Raw genomic sequence first — 20,263 nt, forward strand, 5'->3', positions numbered from 1 at the left:
TACTGATTAAAATTTATTTTATTGAAAGTGAAAAAACAAATTTTTTGTAGCCACATATAACCATTAAACTTTTAGCATCATGAAAGCGTCACACACTGTAAACAGGTTGCTGTAAATTTTACAGCAATTTACTGCCAGATGGATGCAAGTAATTAGCTGTAAAAGGATTCACAGGAATCGTCTTTGTAAGCACATCCTGCTGAAACAGCATTTTCTATAAATTTGCTTTGACGGGATTTCACAGAAATTTACATTTACAGTAGTTACTGCACATTTATTTTTGCTGTGTGTTTGTCTATCTACAGTGAAGTAACTGTTATTTACAGTAAGCTTACTGTAAAGAAAATTACATTAACAACTGTGTGTAGCTACCAATTATAAGATCTGTTTATTGCAAAAAACTAGACTATAAATTCTTTTATGGATTAATGAGGCCGTAAAAATTTAGGTGATATTGATCCAGTTGACTAATATAATACTGGCGATAACACAATTAACCTAAACATTTTTTGAAAGCAGACAGAAACAAATGAATGCTCTCCATAAGTCTGTTTAATGTCAGAAAATAAAAAGAAAAGTTTTTGTAAACAATGTAGACAAGACTGCAGTCTATTATGAATTATCATGCAGATATTATCCAATTAATTACACACCTTGTATTAAACATTGATAAGCCAAATATTTAAGCTTCTTTTAATTTTTATAAATCAGTATTATAAGCTTTCCCCTGATCTTACACTTGCTATTCACAGAATTACAGTGTAGTTACCAGTTTCACTGTGTGAGTCAAAGGCAAATGTGACCATAATAAATTCTTTCCAAGGAACAAATAAAACGTCAGAACTGTGCAGCGTGCAGATTAAAGTTTTACAGCTGTGTTGTTGAGATAAAAATGAAGTGTTTAAAGATTGTCGTGGCCTACATTATAATGAAATCATCAGGTAATAAAGAAACAGAATACACTGCCAGGATTTTATTTTCAGTTCTGAATGTCTCAGTCCCACGTTAAAGAGAGCAAACTGCAGCTCAGCTCCCACAGCTTCTCCCCCACGTTGTCATCTTTGGCAGCCGCAGAACAGTTAGCAGGAGCACAGTCACTGTAAGCAAGGATGTATCACGTGAGCACTTTGTTCACTTGTGTAACACGAACATTTTATGTTTGTTAACATCTACTGAGCAAATAACACTCTGCTTGTCAGCCACTGTTGCTTAAAGACTATAAGTCAACATTAACAGTGGCTTCTTTTTCTAAATTTGTACACTAGCAAGCATGAAGAACATCCAATGAATCAAAAATTTGCCATTAAAAATGTTTTAGGAATTTAATATTCAGTTGTAACCAAATAATGTAGAATAATCTACACTTTTTTATTTATTTAACAAAATCAAAAAATACAGTCCTGCAGTTTTTAAATACCTTCTGTTCTGCGTTGCATTTGAATAATTCATTTTGCTTCCGACTTTCTTTAATGGAGAGAAGCTGTTATTTCATATATTTTGCCTGAAAATTGTGGGTTAGCACTGCCGCACAGCAAGAAGGTCCTAAGTTCAATTCCACCATCAGGCCGGGGTCTTTCTGTCTGGAGTTTGCATGTTGTCCCTGTGTTTGCGTGGGTTCTCTCCGGGTACACCAGCTTCCTCCCACAGTCCAAAGACATGCAGTTGGTGGGGATAGGTTAAATGATCAATCTAAATTGCCCATAGGTGTGAATGTGGGAGTGAATGTGAGTGCGAATGGTTAGAATAATCCTTTAATATTTTAATTGTCCCACAAGGGGAAATTTGGTTGTACAATTGGTTGTCTGTCAGCCCTGCGAGAGACTGGCGACCTGTCCAGGGTGTACCCCGATTCTCTCCCTAAGACAGCTGAGATAGGCTCCAGCACCCCCCGCGATCCTGAAAAGGATAAGCAGAAGCGAATGGATGGATGCCTGCCAGTCCAGAGGTTTGTACTAAGATGGGAATTCATCACAGTCGTGTTTTCTTTGCATTAGCTGACTTGACAAAGCCTAAAACCCCAGTCAGTGATAACAGATAGAGGTGATGGTTACAAACTATATTTGTTTTAGGATCTGTGCACACTAACATAAAAACTGCTGTTTCATTCTTCATTCTTCAAGCTCTTCTCCACAAAATAATCGCTATGGGTGCCGCCTACTCGAGATGTTATCAGCAGTGCTGGGAAGGTTACTTTTAAAATGTATTCCATTACAGAATACAGAATACATGCCCCAAAATGTATTTTGTAACGTATTCCGTTACGTTACTCAATGACAGTAACGTATTCTGAATACTTTGGATTACTTAATATATTATCATGCTTTTTACAACAACGTGAATGTACTATTGCTGTGTGATTTATTACTATTATTGAAGGTCCGTGACTCCGAACTGTAGTAAAGGGACCTCTGACTAATACGGCGGGGTCCCTGTCGGCTCGTAGCCGAAAAATAGCTTTACTTTACTTTACTTTGCGAGAGACAGAGAGAGGCGTTGAAAGACTGCTCCAACGGAACTTATTGTTTTCGGAGGAAAACACGAACACGGTGTACAGTCGAGTCTTAATAGCTTACTTACAACTGGGCTCGTCAGGCACTCTTCTTGGCTGAAGTGGTTATTATTATATTTACATGTTTCCAGCTCCCGTTTTTCCTCGATGACAACTCGTACCTTTCCACTCCCCTTTTTCTCCCTCCTCGCGCTCACAGACACATAACGTGTATGGCAGTGCATTCTCCCTGCAACACGGACTACACTGCCCATGATGCTACATTCTTTAGAGCTATGCTTGTAGCATTCTGCCTGTTAGCTTAGCACAACAACAACAACAACAACAACGAAAAGGCGCTCTCTCACCCAGGAAACACACAGTCGCAGAGAGAGAGAGAGAGAGAGCGAGCGTCGCCCTGTAACCATGGCAACCGTAACGTTGCCGCCTGGAACAACAGAACGTAGCTGTCAAAGAAAACCCAAACAGTCCTGACCCGCGACAATATGAAACAGGAAAGTACCGCAGTGTAATCCATTTATTTCAACAAAGTAACTGTATTCTGAATACCACCTTTTTAAACAGTAACTGTAATGGAATACAGTTACTCATATTTTGTATTTTAAATACGTAACGGCGGTACATGTATTCCGTTACTCCCCAACACTGGTTATCAGATAATGACCATAAAAGGTGACAGAAATGTACAAAGAAGATTTAACCCCCCCCCCCCCAGTAAAATGTTACACTGTTTCAAATATAGGAAGCAAGATAAATGCCACAAAAAACTGCTAAACTTGAGATCTAGTGCGGCAGAATGGACATTTTAATCTTAACAAATGTGTGCTCTCTAATTTGATACTAAGTCTTTTAAATATTAAACATTATAGTTATAATATCTAATATAATATTTATATCTGTAGGTAGTTTATATACACTCTTTTTCTGTGTACTTATTTGTAATATTTATATAGAGTTGTATATATTATATATATATATATATATATTTTTGCACCATGACACTGTGTACAAACTTGGCAATAAAAGTGATTCTGATTCTAAAAATTTCATAATGGATACATCTCACCCTGGTCACCTACTTGCTGAACTCTTACCATCTGCCAGACAGTGCAGTTAGAGAAAGGACAGAAGGACTGAATAGCAGTTTTTCTCTCAGAGCTATAAAAAGTATTAAAATGCTACAATGTCCACTTGAATGTGATTGGTGTAATTAGGGGTTGTGCAATTTGAGAGAATAGAGACAGGTTGCTTTTGTATTATTTATCTTACATAGTTTTTTTTTTTACAGTTTATAGTTTACAGTTTATAGACTGCTGTTAATGATCTTTACACTCTTGAGATTGCACTTAATTTTGTTGTAAATGCTACTGTAACAATGAGGAAATCCTATTCTATTCTGTGTTCTAGGAGCTGCTTTGCCAGGAGTGTAAAATGAGACTTTGCAGCAGATTTGAATCAAGTATACAAACATGCATACGTTTTCTGCATTGCCAAATGAATTGAAGCACATTCAGGTGACAATATCTGCACAGTTTACACTGCTGTAACGTTGCAGCTTAGCTTCATTTGTGATGTTAGTAATTCACGTCTAAGTTCCACATATGACATGTATTCACCTACCAGGGAATCTATATTGCATTTAAAACATGGTATTAAATGCATTACATTTTTCACTAAAACCTTGAACATGTCTTCGGCTTAAGTCATCACAGTGATTTGTCCAGGTTAAAAGAGAGACACTTTTGGGACACAGAAAACTCTGACTTTAACTGGACATTTATCTCGCTTCATATTTCACACCTTTAAATAACTGCTTCATGGCAAATATCTTTACTATTCATCTGATTTAGTTTCCAGATTGCAAAATCTGAGAAAGTACTCTTTACTCTGAATCAGAGAATCAGAATCAGAATCAGAATGGGGTTTATTGCCAAATGTTGAGCAGGTTTACAACATTAGGAAATTGCTGCGGTGCTGAGCTGATGAGTTAAACATCATGTTTACCTTTCATTGGTTTAAAACTACTAAGTGTTGAAAGCCACTGTATTAATATGCTACTAGATTATGTGTAACAAGCTGCAATATAATTTCTGTGTGTTACAGCAAAAAGTGTACCTGTAGTATCCGCCACTCTCCTTCTCTAATGATGGGTCAACAGCACAGTAAATTGTTGTCTGCGCTCCCTGGACAGAGTTTTTGGTAAAAGGACTGACCATCTTCATGAAGAATTGCTGGACACCGTTCAGATGACGCCATAACTCAGTCTGAACAACTCCAGGATGGAGAGAGTAGGTCGTCACTCCTGTGCCTAAAAGTAAGGAAAAAGTGAATGAAATCACCAACAGTAAAGCTACTAGTCATGCATTTGATTTGAACAGAAAACTGGCAAATTAAAAGAAAGAAATGACAGCGTGTAAGGTGCATTATTTACCTTCTAATCGTTTAGCCAGTGATCGGGTGAAGAGGACGTTGGCTAGCTTGCTTTGAGCATAGGCTTTATTCTTGTCGTAATGCTTCTCACTGTTGAGGTCCTCTAGATTTATGGAGCCCCAGGAGTGAGCCATGGAAGATACATTGATAATCCTAGCTGGTGCCGACTTTTTAATCAGGTCAAGCAACAAATATGTCAACAGGAAGTGACCTGGAGAAGGAGGAAATATGACTTTAAAATCCAATTTTCAGTTTCAGAAAACAGAGTGAGGGTAAGGTATTTGGAAATAGTGACACTTCACTAATTACGAAATACTGTACTTACCAAAATACTTACCTTAACTTGGTAAAGTGCCTAAAAGTTAACACAAATTCATGTTGGAAACAACATTTCAACTGATGATCAGTGGTTCCGGAATCAGTTGATTCCAAAAGCTGGAATCAGGACATATTGTCGCAGGAAGTTGACCTTTTACTTCATGTCTGTCTGTCATATCTAAAGCATGTGCTTAAACTTTACTGTTCTGCAGTAAAGTCATAAAAATGCTGATTATGAAAGAAGTGTTGCATTTAGGCTAAAGCGTCAGATCCAACTTCAACATCACGAAATGAGTATTGAAAAATTCTATGCATTTGTGACCTTTTGAAGGATTTGACAGCTGATGGGAGGGGCAAGTCAAAAGGGGTGGGACTACTCCAACCTGAAATTTGAACGCAACCCTCAAAATTGTGTTGACATGTTAATGCAGCCACGGATGGAAATTGCACTCAAGTTCATACGATACCATAAAAAAAACGTCTTGGGCCAATGCTCATAGTAAGTTTTTGACTTTTAAATGTTTGGGAATCACCTTGTTGGTACACAAATATAATTTTATGCCTGTCAAATTGTGTCATCTTTGGCATTTTGTTGCAGATAGAGCTAAAAAACGGGAAGAAATTATGTGTTACTGTGACAGACTGTTTGCAAAAAAAAAATGGCAAAAGATACTATTCGAAAGTGGCTCTTTGTTAAGTTGTGTCCGTTTTTATATTTGAATGATTTATAGGTCCAAAATAATAATAATAAAAATACAAAAGTCTGCTTCCTTGGGAGAAGAATATATAGAAGGGAGTGGAAGTGGAAGGTGTGGGTTAAGACTTTTGCATAGCACTGTGGGTCAGAGTGGTTTGAAGCCACTGCCTACCACTCCTCGAGTCATTTAGGATGTGAGGCACTGTTATTTACTTGTACCACTGAGTAAAATTAAATATTTCCTGTCATAAGCAGACTGTAATTTATTAACTCTATTAAAAACCTTTTAAAGAATTTTCAACCAGTTTTGTGTGCTTCCGTTTGAGTTTTACCTGAGATATTATTTTCTGATTTCTTTCACCCCATTTAAAGAAATCTTGGAAATGTCCTGGGACGTGCTAATTGTTTTGGGTACAACTTCATTTGTCAAATCTCTCCCCCCAAATCAAAAAGTCTGGAGAAGGATTAGTCGGTACTAATGTATAAGTCAGGCCAGGTGTGACTGAGGCCTGATTTTATTTACCCAGGTGATTGACACCAATCTGCATCTCAAAACCATCAGCTGTTTTCCCAAAGGGACAGACCATCACACCTGCATTGTTGATGAGGATGTTCAGCTTTGGCTCATCTGTAGAAAAAAGTGAAAAAAAAAAGGGAGGGGGGGGGGGGGGGGGTTTAAAAATATGCAACTTTTCATGTGTGTTCACATGGATGTTTCTTTAGCCAGAAAATCATTTTACCTTTGTTGATGGCTTCAGCAAATTCTCGTATAGACTTGCTGTCTGACAAATCAAGTTTCATGCAAACGACATGTTCATTGCCTGAGCTTTCGATGATGTCTTTCACGGCTGCGTTTGCTTTCTCCATGTCCCTGCATGCTATGATCACCTTTTCTGCCCCTACAAAGAAAAATAAAAGACGGGAGTTAAAACAGCACATGCACTGAATGCATGGCGAAAATACATAAAAGCAAGGTGTAGCTCAGTGGGTGGAGAGTGCCCTCTCATGACAAAATGTGCACATTACATTTTTCATAACTTGCGAAGCTTTTAATGGGGACAGTAAGAAAGACCAATAATCACTTAAGATATCAGAAACAACCACATTTCTCGGAAAAGACAAACACACAAAAAAAACTGAAACTAATCTGTCTGAGATACCCAAAGGCACATATAGTCACGTATGCTTTTGTAGTACATATAGTGAACTGCAAAAGCAAGATTTTTTTTTTTAAAGTAACAGGCAGAAAGACCGACAAACAAGCAGCACCACAGCATGTCTAGCAAAGAAACACAGAGTTGGAGATGTAGCTCTTGGGTTTTTTGCAATTTCTCTGAGCTTTGCATGACCTTGCATGACCGGAGGTGATCACACAGGAGTTGAAGATATTAAACAAGTGGTTTGATAGAAACAAATTGTCCTTAAATTTAAATAAAACAAAATTTATGTTATTCGGAAACTATAAGAAAAACATTAACATTGAAATTTGTGTCGATAATATATATCTAGAAAGGGTTAATGCCATAAGATTTCTTGGTGTGATCACTGATCAAAAGGCCTGTTGGAAATCACACATCACTTATGTGAGGGGAAAGTTAGCACGGGGCATTGCTGTCTTGGGGAAAGTAAAACAGTTTCTGGATAGGAAAACATTGTATATGTTATATTGTGCTTTACTATTACCATACATGAGTTATTGTGTAGAGGTTTGGGGAAATACATATAATAATAATAATAATGATAATAATGGATTGGACTTATATAGCGCCAGTAGGCGGTAGGGTAAAGTGTCTTGCCCAAGGACACAACGACCAGGACAGAGAGCCCGGGGATCGAACCGGCGACCTTCCGGTTACAGATGCGCTTCCCAACCCCCTGAGCCATGGTCGCCATATACAAGTAATATTCAGACTATAATCATAATGCAGAAAAGGGCCATTAGACTAATAAATCAGGAGGGGTATAGGGCTCACACAAATGCACTCTTTATTAGGATGCAAGCTATAAAATTCCAGGATCTGGTGAAGTTTAAAACAGTGCAAATAATATATAAGGTAAGGAAAGGGATGCTCCCAATCGAAATAAGTAAATGGTTCTTAGAAAGAGAAGGGAGGTATAATTTTAGAGGGAAGTGGAATTTAAAATTACAAAGAGTAAGAACAACATTGAAAAGGATGTCTATTTCAATAGCGGGAGTTAAAATCTGGAACGAGTTAAAAGAAGAAATAAAGGTCACTAGTGATATAAACCAGTTTAAAATACAACTCAAAAAAGAAATATTAAATAAGTATAAGAATCAAGAAAATGCAATTAACCCAAGACAGCAGTCAAACTCATGTTTATTTTCTTCTGCAAATTAGCAAATCTAAATATAGTTTTAGTTGAACATGTGAAAATATTTTTTTGAGATGTTATGTTCTAAGTTGAAGGCATTGTATACGTTTTTGTTGTTCAAATTTAGATGATGAGGATGTAAACCTGAGGGGGTAGGGCAAAATAAGTATATACTTCTGCCTACTCCTTTTCAAACAACTGTATGGAATGATTTTATGAAACGTTGGTGAATGTATATGTTTGAAATAAAAAAAGAACTGAACTGAACCTTGGCGCTAATTTTCTGGGACATCCACTCCTGAGAAAATTGGCAACTGTCCTGAATATTTTTTAATAATCTTTCTCAGTATAAAATAAGGGACTTCGTATTGTTTGGAAATGGCGTTTTAACCCTTCCCAGATTAAACATTATTCAGACACTGTTGTCGAAATGAAAAGCACACAATTGCTAATTTCTGGGCAGAACCTTAATTGTGTAATTCTCCTGTTACACCACATACCAAAGTTGGCCTTTTCAGCCATGTCCACATACAAAAATACTTTTTTTTAAATATTAATTAACATTAATACTGCTGTCTGCCATGTTACTGGCTCATTAGATATTTGCTTGAAAAAGCACTTGAACAGGTGTAACTACTAAAGTGACCACTGAAAACAGCCTTTTCATTATAAGAGTGAATGGCTGTGTGTAACTAATATTTTTGTTCTGACAAAACAAGACAATTTAATAAAATGACTGTAAGAAGACCCACTAAGGTAGGTGCAAAAATTCAGCTTCTTATTGTTGAATAATTGTCCACTACTATTCATTTTTTCTTCTAATTAAGACACACTAACACATTGCTTCATGCTCTGTGTCTGAGTTCATTTTGTCCTTGTATTTTACTTTAAAACTAAAGAAAAATTTTACTATACCAAACAAGAACTGTGCCTAAAGAGCTAAATCAGGAACTGGTTCCAAATTGTTCCATTACTCAGCTACTTTTCCTGACAGCCACATGTTGCACGACAATGATACCAACATCATGGGAGTGGAGGATTGCCACGCCTGAGTCATGCTCAGAATTTACACAGAACAATAGAACTTGTGTTAGCCTTCCTTATAATTTATCTACAGGAGAATCAATACTGGCAGATCTGTGTTTAAATAAACTGTTTTTATCGTAATCATTTTCTTGATGGCACGGCGCGGTTCTATTGGAGCTTAGCAATAACTAGGGAGGACTCATGGTGGCAGAGGCAACTGCTATTGAGACTGTCCAAACTGACATAGGGCGGGGTAAACCCTAGACAGGCATCTAACACAAGCACACACTGTCAGCAGTAAAAAAAATTATTTCCCAACTTTTAGGACTATCAATATCTTGTGTGTAACTATGATCCCCATTGCTGATCCACTTCAGGGTTATGGGGGAACAGGGTGAGAGGCACGCCATGCCCTGGATGGATTTATACTCAACGGATGGCCAGAAACATCCATCCATGAATTAACCAAATTCACGTCCGCACCTGCAACCAATTTAGAGGCAGCAGAGTGTGCAGTGGATCCAAATGTGGCCTCACAGCAAGAAGGTCCTGACCTTGAACCTGCTGGTCAGGTGAGGCCTTTCTATGTGGGGTTTGAACGAGTTTCCTCCAAGGTTTACTTCATTGTAGTCTTTTATCTGTGCATCTAAAAGTCAACATTTCCTGCTAATATTTCCCTTTTCCTCCTAATTCCATATCCTGATACGTAACACAAATAATCCCCACTTTAAAAAAAACAGTTGAGAGTTAAGAAAGGCTTAAAATTTCATGATTTCAGTCAGACGAACCTCTCTTTGCCAGATCAATGGCAGTTTCTTTGCCGATGCCAGTGTTTGCTCCAGTGATGACAACAACTTTTCCCTCCAGCTTTTCATCACAAGACCAGCTGCGCCGGAAGACATTTCTGGGATGTTGAGAAAGCAGACTTAATGTCACAATCAGCAACACAGGAGTGATATGGCAAAACACGCAATTACACAACTGTAACTTAACAGAAAACTCTTTCAACTTCCAACAACCCGCAGAAAAGAAAATATTATCAACAACAATCTAGTCTAACGTAACGTATTAATAAATAACCCGACGTAATTTTATTTATTTATCGATCATGCAGCCTTAACACAAACTCAAAAACTTTCAGACTGAGGGATTTTGAGGTTTATGTAAAGTCTGCTTACCTTAAAGACGACATGTCTCTGGATTTCAGAAGTCACCGAGACTCAAGTACCTCATCAAAACCCGAAATTAGTTACTGATCACTGATTCACCTCCACACGAAGCCCACAATGTTCATAGGAAGCCCCTGTAGTTAAAAAAAAAAAAAAACATAACAAGGCGGAAATGTCCAAGTGCAGTCAGACTTGACAAGCTGGATTTTCAACCAATCAACTGCTAGGCCGTCGGTGAACGAGAAAGCTGATTGGTTAACGTGGAAGTTTGAGTCTCATCCCCTAATAGGTGTGCTCGATTCGTGAAGGTGGGCTGCAGGCACGGGTGGGCAGGTCCGAGGAAGGAAATTGAAACAGGTTTTTCTTTTATTCTTTTCTCGAGGCTCTAAAAAGATCTCAGTTTATTCACTCCTCCTAGTGCTGCGATATTCGGTCAGTTCTTGCGCAATCTTGGTGACAAAGGCGTACTACCACTAATAATAATAACAACAACAACAATAACGATAACAGCAGTCTTTTATAGCTTTATATTTTACTTCTCTACATAGGCTTTCATAGGTTATTTTCTGAATAATATATGAAAAAGCATTTAGCCTACCTCATTTATATACAGTTTGCTTCGACGTAGCCAGACACTCGAAGTTTTTTGTCACTTGTTTTCAGTCCAGTCCTGATTGGTTGAACAACTTGACACAGACCTATGAATCAGGCACCTAACTCAAGGGTGTTGTGTCCACACATGACATCAGTTTAGCAAAGAAACCGTTTTTAGTTGCATCTTTAAGCACTTTGTTAATAGCGGCCTGTAGCTTGAACACATAATTTGTGTTTGAATTTGCCAAAAAAAAAAAAAAAAAAAAAAAAATGCCATGAGAGACAGTTCCACTGGTATAAAATATTAATATTATTATTAGCCACAAATGGTTATTCCCAAAGAGTTTTTAGCGGATAATCTGGCAGATTTCGGCATGCTGTTCAGTGTTTCCTCAAAAAAGTTGAGGAAACTGAACAAGTGGAAGACATAAGAGCGCAAACGTAAAAAAAGAAAACACATCAACTACAGTGCCTTGTACTTCTATGGGCCTGCAGTGCCTCGATAATGGCAATAAAATGATAACACTAACTAAAAACAAAACAAAACAAACAAACCCCAAAACAGTGTAGTGTTCCTTATGTTGCTTAAAAATTAAATGTATAGACCAAGCTCTTGTGGAAAAAAATAATTAGTTTATCATGTTAAAGTATGTAAGGCTGTTTAACCCACCAAAACACTGACACGGAACCTGAGATGAAATCAATTAATCCCAGTTTGTTGATGTTAGGATCCCTCTGTTTAGGATGCAGTGTTTTCAGTTTTGTTAATTTTCAGGATTTCTTCTGTATATTGATATTCAAAGGGTTTGTTTCACATCTAGATCTGGGGTTTTAGTTTATTTCTGATCCTTGTATCCCTTGAATTTCCATGACTGGTCTAGTGCCATTTTTGTCTCTTGTCTCATATCCCTTTGTGTCAAGTTAGTTGTAATTCCTCAGTGATTAGCCTGTAGTTCTGGTTCTCATTAGTTTTCTCTCTGTGTTTTGTGTTTCTAGCTTGAGGTCTTCTTATTTTTACTGACCTGTTCTCAGTTAAGGCTGTTTTGTATTCTGTCCCTCGTTTTAGTTTTCATGCTTCCTCTGTCTTCTCATGCCTTGTCTGTAGTTTTTTTTATCTGTCTGTGATTCAACTTCTTGTCCTGTCTTGTCTCTCTTGATTGTTGACATCTGTGTTCCCACCTGTTTCCCATCCCTAGTGATGGGCAAAGCAAGGCTTCGTGAAACACTGAACTCCATCTCAACAGTGACACCTGCTGGCCCACTTTGCTATCGCCACATCTCGATATTTTTCTGTGAAACAACGACGCAGGCAAACCCTGCACGATTCCAAACAAAGCTACTTATTATACCAAACCGTCAGTAATTGATCATCACGTTTTGGAGAAATCTCCCCCAAAACAAGGAAAAAAAAATCTGAGACTGTTAAACACCGCAATCTGTGACTGTAGTCATCAGCAAAATTCTCCATCTGTTAACGTTCGCGTTCTTCACCATAAATCTATTCATTAAGTAAAACAGAGGGAAAACACTGCCGTATTTACTGTAATAGTCACACAGGATTACAGCTGTTTTGGGTTCAGCTGTCTTCGTTTTTTTGCTCACAGCCCTCAAACTTTGGATATATTTGTTTGAGTTTTCTGGGAGTTAACGTCGATCACATTTTCTGACCAATCGGAAAAATACATTTCAGGCATGTTTAACTCATCCTCTGCTTAGCAACCTCTAACCATGAGGGAGCTTTCCCGAACTTTACACTGCTATGGATTTTCCATATTGTAACACTGTGTTTTACTCAGTGTGAGCCTGGAGTTTTGGTTATAGTGAACCTGCATAACTCCAGTTGTTTTTGAGAATTTTTTTTTTTTTTAAAGCCCCCCCCCCCCAAAAAAAAATATATTGAGGAGTCACTTAATGCCACAAATGACATTTTCTGTTGAAAGTGTGCAACTCTCTCTCTTTCTGCTTATAGGAGTGAATGGAGCTCACCCACCAGTCTCTTTCCTTCTTGCTTTCTTCAATCTATATTCTAGTAATCATTCAAAAAAGATATTTATATATTGTGATATATAAATTACATAGGTTTTGTATACTTATATAGTGTTCTAGATAGTCTAGAATCTTCTGTCTAGTTTTCACAATCCATGAAATAGAGTATTGTTTTCTTTTACGCATGCGCGTATTTAATTAAAATTGTCGCTTCAAAAAACATTGATTCAGTAATTACAAGTCCAAATGATTCTGGTTAATAAAAAATGGGAGTTTGCGCTTGGATATGTCTAGAAGCAGGAACTGGATCACCAAATCCTTGGCGTGGTCACGTGATCTGGGTGTTTTGACTCACGCTTCGGAGAAGCGTTTGGAAACATCCCCGCTTAAGAAGTTCAGCACAGTGTCGAAACGGCTGTTTCGAGCGTCATATCCCCTTGTTATGTTGTGTGTAGTGTCACCCTCGTCTTTGTTTTGTCCTCCCCTTTAGCTGTGTGCGCCCTGTCAACACACCAGAAATGGTCTCAGTGGAAAGATGGCTGTCAGGAAGCCTTTCTTAATCAAGGAATTAAAGAGAAAAGAATGACGTATGCCAATTTACACAAGAACTAGAGCAAAAATCATGAACCATCAGGTTTAGTGATTAATACGAACAGTTATTCATAGCGATGTGTAAAACACGGTGGAGACTTTGTCATGGTTTGGGGCTGCATTTCAGCCAGTGGTGTTGGGGATCTTGTCAAAACTGATAAAACTGTAAATGCATTAAAGTACAATCAGATTTTGATCCATCATGCAATACCATCTGGAAGGTGTTTGGCATTTTTCAGCATGACAATGATCCGTAACACTCTACCAATGCTGAACATTGGAACACTATCAGTGATGGACTGGCCTCTCCAGAGCTCGGACCTTAGCATTACTAAAGCAGTGTAGGATCATCTGGACAGAAAACAGAGTAAAAGGCAGCCAACATCCAAAGAAGAGCTTTGAATGCTCTTCGAGAAGCCTGGAGAACTATCCCTCAAGTTACTTAGTGTTCAAGCTAATTGCGTAGCCTTTAAAAAGATTTTTAACCCATTAACACTGACTTATTTACGGATGACTGCAGTAAGTAGTCATTTTTATACAACCAGCAAAAGTGCTGTATATGTTTTGACCAGCTGATGGCAGCATGTGACCATCTGTCACCCTCAAACTGAGACCGCTATACTTTGACGGCTCTGTGTTGGTGTGTTATGGCTGCAGACAGATTAACAGACTGGTATTTGGGTAAATCATGCCCTTGGCTGAGCTTGCTTTCTTCTGATAAATCATCTGTGGATATCCTCATTTTCCAGCAAGCCACTATGAATGGCTCATTCATACACTACAGACGTTACTGCAGCCTGACAGTGGACCTGCAGTACAGTCAGAAGGTCATTAGAACAGGAAACATTGTTGCGGTCATCAGCTGATTGTGCATAAGCAAACATTTCCTTCCTGTTTCTCTGCAGGATCAGTCAGCAAAGCGCATGCATGTGTGTTATCCATTATATCCATATATCATGTTGAAAACAAATCTGTTTTAACCATTGAACAGTGTATTGCTTTTGCAACAAAAAGCAAGTATTAAAAATAGTTGAATCTAATGGGGAAGGTTTTTTCACTTGGGCTCAGGTGCGGCAGCGTGTCTGTGGTTAGGAAAGAACGTGTGCAACAAAAGCATTCAATCATATGTTCATGCGAACTTGATCTAGGCTGATTAGAAAGCACTTGGGAGTCCAAATCCACTTTGCTTGCACTTACACTGATTACACCCTCCTTTAAGGTAAGGCAGTAAAGTGGCTGTTAGCAGCAGCTGATTAGTTTTGCATTTACTGCATAACAGATTTATTCGCGTTGCATTTAATCACCCCGTTTTGTAATACCTAAATAACTTAAAACACAAAGTTTGAAAAATACATATCAGATTCTATTCTTCAAACTTTCATTCTTTGTATTACATTTTTGTGACAAAGTGAAAATGTCTGTGCTTGTTTGTTTATTCTTTCCTTGTCATTCTTCTCCTGTCTGTTTGCTGTTGTTGTTAACAGGACACTCTTTTGTTTTTAGTCATAACAGTTTACCTAATCCTTTGCTGGCGTCCCATTAGCAGCTTCCCAGAAACCAAAGACAATGGAGAGGCAAAAGGATGCCCTGGATAAACTATGAGAACAATCCATTAACTATAATGGGACTATTAACTTTACTTTGGCAGATGGAAAGCAAAAGGATGAAGACTTTTATTTTTATCCACAGGGCAAAAATCTAGAAATAAGTGTGATTTATATGTCCTACTGATGAGTTTGAGCAACAATTACATTATGAATATTAATTTCAATATCAAAACTGTCAAGATATAATGAGACTGCTGCTGTGGCATTATGTTTCAGATGATCACGCAAATTTTAATATCCGAAAAATATATCCTGCGTAAATACATAGCTTTTAAATGATGATTTCATCAATCCCAACCTACCTGTCCCTTAATGATATCCCTCCAAGTTGTTAAATTGTGAAAGCTGAAGACAAAATCATGGAGACACATGGAGGCAGACATTAAATGCACAGCTGTATATGTATCTGTCATCTATCTGTAACTGAGTAAATATGATACACAGCTTAGAGCTAACTCAAAAGATTAACATAAGTTCAAAAACATAAAAAACACAAACCAAGCATCAAATTACTTTTGCTACCAAAACAGGCCTGACCCATCGAGGCATGGACTCCACTAGAGCCTTGAAGATGTGCTGTGGTATCTGGCACCAAGATGTTAGCAACAGATCCTTGTTTCTCCAGCACATGCCACAGATGCTCAATTGAATTGAAATCTGGGGAATTTGGATGGCAAGCCAACACCTCAAACTAATTGTTGTACTCCTCAAATCATTCCTGACCAATTTTTGCTTTGTGCCAGAGCGCATTATTCTGCTGAAAGAAGTCACAACCATCAGGGGAAACCTTGTAAGAGTGCACGTGGTCTGCAACAATGCTTAGGTTGGTAGAACATGTCAAAGTAGGGTCCATGTGGAAACAAGGATTCCAAGCAGAGCATCCCACTGCCTCAGAGAGCTTGCCTGCTTCCCATATTATACCCTGGCGCCAGGTATTCTCCCGGTAAGCAACACACACACACCTGGCCTTCCAAGGAAAAGCATGATTCCTCAGACCTGGCCACCTTCTTCCATGGTCACTCTGACTGGTCTGCTGGTATGCAGCCCCATATGCACCAAACTGTGATGCACTCTGTATTCTGGCACCTTTCTATCAGAACCAGCAGCACATGGTTCACCACCATTCCTTCCTTGGACCACTTTTGGTAGATACACTGACCACTGGAGACTGGGAACACCCCACCAGAGCTGCAGTTTTGGAGATGCTCGGACCCAGTCAATCGGCCTTGACAATTTAGCCCTCATCAAAGGCACTCAAATCCTCACCCTTGCACATTTATCCTCCTTCTGTCGCATCAACTTTGAGGACAAAATGTTAACTTGATCCCTTTTATATCCCAAACACTAACTGACCAGTGAAAAGATATCTCTAGAAAATTGCAAACACATTATTCCACCTTATTGCACAAGAAAATAAAAATGGCAATGAGAGGTTTAAAAAGCACATGCAGACACGTAGAAGAAAGTTCAGATAACAGGGGAAAAAAGCTAAACATTAACAAACATGACAGAGGAGATCCTACAAAGAAAAATAAAGCTAGAATCCACAGTCAAACCCCAGATTGTGACAGATGGCTATACTCAGTCTAAACACAGTGACTTTTCATGACTATGGAAAAAAAAAACTACCAGACGCAAAGCTGGCAGAGCCACAACCCTAATGTTTATATTATAAAAATATCTTTACAAGATCACATCTCGTTGGCTCCCCCGACACACCCACATAGGCGGCTAGCAGTCTGGCCTAAACACCGTTCTTATCTACAAAACTTCAAATTATCTGAAGCAGTGGGAACGTTTATATCTTCAAGTCTCCCCGTCGCCTGCCACCACCTTTACTGGTTCACCTATCACTCACGCAGTTTAATTTAGCTCTTTTTTTGTCTGCACCCGCCACGATGCCTCTGTATTGACTTTCGCACTGCCTCAGCCTCCCTCACCTCTTCATATGTTATGCAACGTCTTAAACGGTGCCATTCACAAGCTCAAATCATTCCTCCCAACTGATCCAAATCTCCAAGTTGTTATGGTTTCTTGCTGTGCAATTTTGTTGAGATACCAATCTGCGCCTTCCTAATCAGTCTTTCTTTTATGTCATAACAGGGATCTTGATGTTAGATTCCCTTTATGTCACCGCTGCTGGGCTGTTGACTGAAACACACCAAAGCCTTTTAGCTCCACCAAACCAGTTTCCGTGATAATGCAGCTCCTGCATTTTTTTTTCTTGTGGGTTTTTTTTTAATCTCTTGAGAAGTCAAACTGTAAGGCCAACTGAGGGTCATTCTGCTCTTTGGTCCTTTAAAGAATGTAAACTGTTTCCTGCACCATGGGCCTAATTGATACAACATGTCTGTGGGAAGACATAAGGAAATTTAAAAAAAATAAAATAAAACACCACCAGCCGTCTAGGCCTAAATGCGGTTTTTGAAATGAACCATGTCACGTCTATGTTGTCCTTGGTGATGACCCCAACACTAACTCTATGCTTATGAAAAGTGCCTTAAAGCTGAATTCTACCTGAAGGTCACCAGATGGTGTGCGCTGTGGTTGCAAACAAACTTTGTTATTTGCTAAAGTGTATTATTTACATAAAACTTGTGGACTTGAGTAGTGATTGTACAATTCATCTTCAGCCTGAGGCCAGTCTGCTTTTTGTTCTTCCAAATTTAAAGGTAAAGGTCAACTATTTTTTTCATATGAATAAATTGAGATCTATTATAATGATTAGGTTCTGCTGAAAACGGAAATGCCAACATTGGAGGTGTTTTCTTCGTAACTGACTACACTTGTTTTTAAATATAAATAGCGGGTGTATGCGGGTGATTTCCACACAATGACTCAAAATGACTCAACATCCTATCACAGTCAGTAGCGTCACTGTGAAGTGTAACTTTTAGACTAACAGATAACACAAACGCAAACAAACATGTTTCATTCTTTGTCTGCAACATTCAAAATACGCTATATTGCCTTCACACACATAGGAACTTGAGTGACATCCCACTGTTAATACTTTAATATTGTGCTAACCCAGCCTTTGCACTTATAACAGTTTCAGCTCTTCTGGGAAGAACTTTCCACAAGGTTTAGGAGTGTTTATGGGAATTTCTCACTATTTTTCCAGGAGTGCATTTGTAAGGTCAGACACTGATGTTGGACATGAAAGGCTGGCTCACAGTCTAATTCATCCCAAAGGTGTTCTATCGGGTTTAGGTCAGGACTCTGTGCAGGCCAGTCAAGTTATTCCACACCAAACTTGCTCATCCATGTCTTTGTGCATCGGTGTACGGTCATGTTGGAGCATTAAGAGGTCATCCCCAAACTGTTCCTACAAAGTTAGGAGCATGAAATTGTCCAAAATGTCTTGACACGCTAAAGCATTTAGAGTTCCTTTCACTGGGACTAAGTGGCCGAGTCCAACTACTGAAAAACAACCCCACACTGTAATCCCCCGTCAGATAGACATGGCACAAAGCAGTCAGACAAGTACTGTTCCCCTGGCAACGGCCAAACCGAGACTGATCCATTGGACTGCCCGATGGAGAAGCGTGATTTGTCACTCCAGAGAACTTGTCTCTGCTGCTTTAGAGTCCGGTGGCAGTGTGCTTTACACCACTGCATCCAACACTTTGCATTGTGTTTGGTGATGTGAGGATTGGATCCAGCTGCTCTGTCATGAAAACCCATTGCATGAAGATCTCTAAGCACTGTTCATAAGCTAATCTGAAGGCCACATGAGGTTTGCAGCTCTGAGTGACTCTGCAGAAAGTTAGAAACCTCTGCACACTATGTGCCTCAGAATCTGCTGACCCCGTTCTGTGACTTTACATGACCTACCACTTTGCGACTGAGTTGCTGTCATTCCCAATCACTTCCACTTTGTTATAATACCACTGTCAGTTAACTGTGGAATATTTAGTAGGAGAAAATTTCATGGCTGGCCTTTTTTTTTTCACCTGTAGCCACGGAACTGATTGAAACACTTGAATAATATGATTTTGATGGGTGAGTGAATACATCGAGTAATATGCTTCCCCTCCCCCTGCTATCTAGCATACCCGTTTCTTATGTCTGCAGATGCAAGAACGGCTGTACTAATCGCTTTTCCCTTTTGATCATTTGCCTTTTCATCTTCATGGCAGCCTGCATCATCACAGCAAAGCCTCACTCTGTGGCACAAACCTAGGCGACGGAGATCATGGTGTTCCAACATGAACCTAGTGTCGTCAGTGTCTTCTGCTGTGTTCATCAGTGACACAATTTAAGATAAGTGCAAGATGGGAGATGGCACAGTTGGGAATTTATGTTGCGTTTCCCTTTGAAGGTGAGCAGACAGTCATTAGGGCTCTGCCAGGAGCCCCAGGAAACAGGCGTGCAGTGCTATTTATAGAGTTGTCTCAAGGAGCCAGTAGTGTACTGCAGAGCTACATAAGTGAGCTCATCTGGGGACAAGGGTGTCATGTTTTCATGGATACTTCGAAAGATTTATACTAGCGAGAGACACAGCATATTAGGCAGGTGAAAGTCTGCAAGTATTTTCAGACATTTTTTTTTTAATATTTAGTGGATTCTATTGCAGAGATGATGATGTTTTAAAGTCTTTTCTCCTCAACATACAGCATGCTTTATAGCCAGCTGAACTTCAACTAACCTCTAGAGGGAACTGAAATATTCCCACATTGCTGACATTCCCATTTTAGAACATAAGCAAAAAGAAGAAAGATGTCAGCTCATAACATTGCCCCTCATCTTTAAGCTGCTGAAGCTGCAAGTAGGTCATGCAGCATTGGGAGCATTCAGAATTCCACAATGTTGGCACACAGTCTAAAACAATGTGCTCCAAATCACCAAATACAGATAGAAATCTCGTCGTTCCTTAGACTTTCGGTGACTTCTACTTGGTTGATGTATTTCTGCTATGATCCCACCAATGTGTGGGTGAAAAAAAGCATTTCTGAGCTCTTTCACAGATAAACAGAAGCAGAGCTTGTGCTGTCTTTGC

The 20,263-nt window shown here is 38.9% G+C and overlaps 1 protein-coding gene across 2 annotated transcripts in view; it reads right to left on the bottom strand.

Annotated features, from left to right (window-relative positions):
- rdh12l (retinol dehydrogenase 12, like) overlaps nucleotides 1-20,263 on the bottom strand; it is a 57,996-nt gene continuing 37,733 nt past the window's right edge. Inside the window, exons 2-8 of one of the 2 annotated variants that reach the window (XM_085468065.1) lie at nucleotides 10,493-10,617; nucleotides 10,103-10,218; nucleotides 6,695-6,853; nucleotides 6,478-6,582; nucleotides 4,941-5,150; nucleotides 4,625-4,817; nucleotides 1-1,097 (exon numbers count right to left, since the gene is read on the bottom strand). In XM_085468065.1, the coding sequence (XP_085324191.1) occupies nucleotides 995-1,097; nucleotides 4,625-4,817; nucleotides 4,941-5,150; nucleotides 6,478-6,582; nucleotides 6,695-6,853; nucleotides 10,103-10,218; nucleotides 10,493-10,506 (900 nt within the window). In that variant the 5' untranslated portion in view covers nucleotides 10,507-10,617 and the 3' untranslated portion in view covers nucleotides 1-994. Of the gene's footprint in view, nucleotides 1,098-4,624; nucleotides 4,818-4,940; nucleotides 5,151-6,477; nucleotides 6,583-6,694; nucleotides 6,854-10,102; nucleotides 10,219-10,492; nucleotides 10,698-20,263 lie in introns of those variants that run through there. The other variant, XM_085468064.1, reaches the window with a different exon arrangement.

Source organism: Copadichromis virginalis, linkage group LG9, assembly GCF_057382275.1.
Source record: "Copadichromis virginalis isolate Kocher_CV1m ecotype Utaka linkage group LG9, C_Virginalis_male_GT1.1, whole genome shotgun sequence".
NCBI lineage: Eukaryota > Metazoa > Chordata > Actinopteri > Cichliformes > Cichlidae > Copadichromis > Copadichromis virginalis.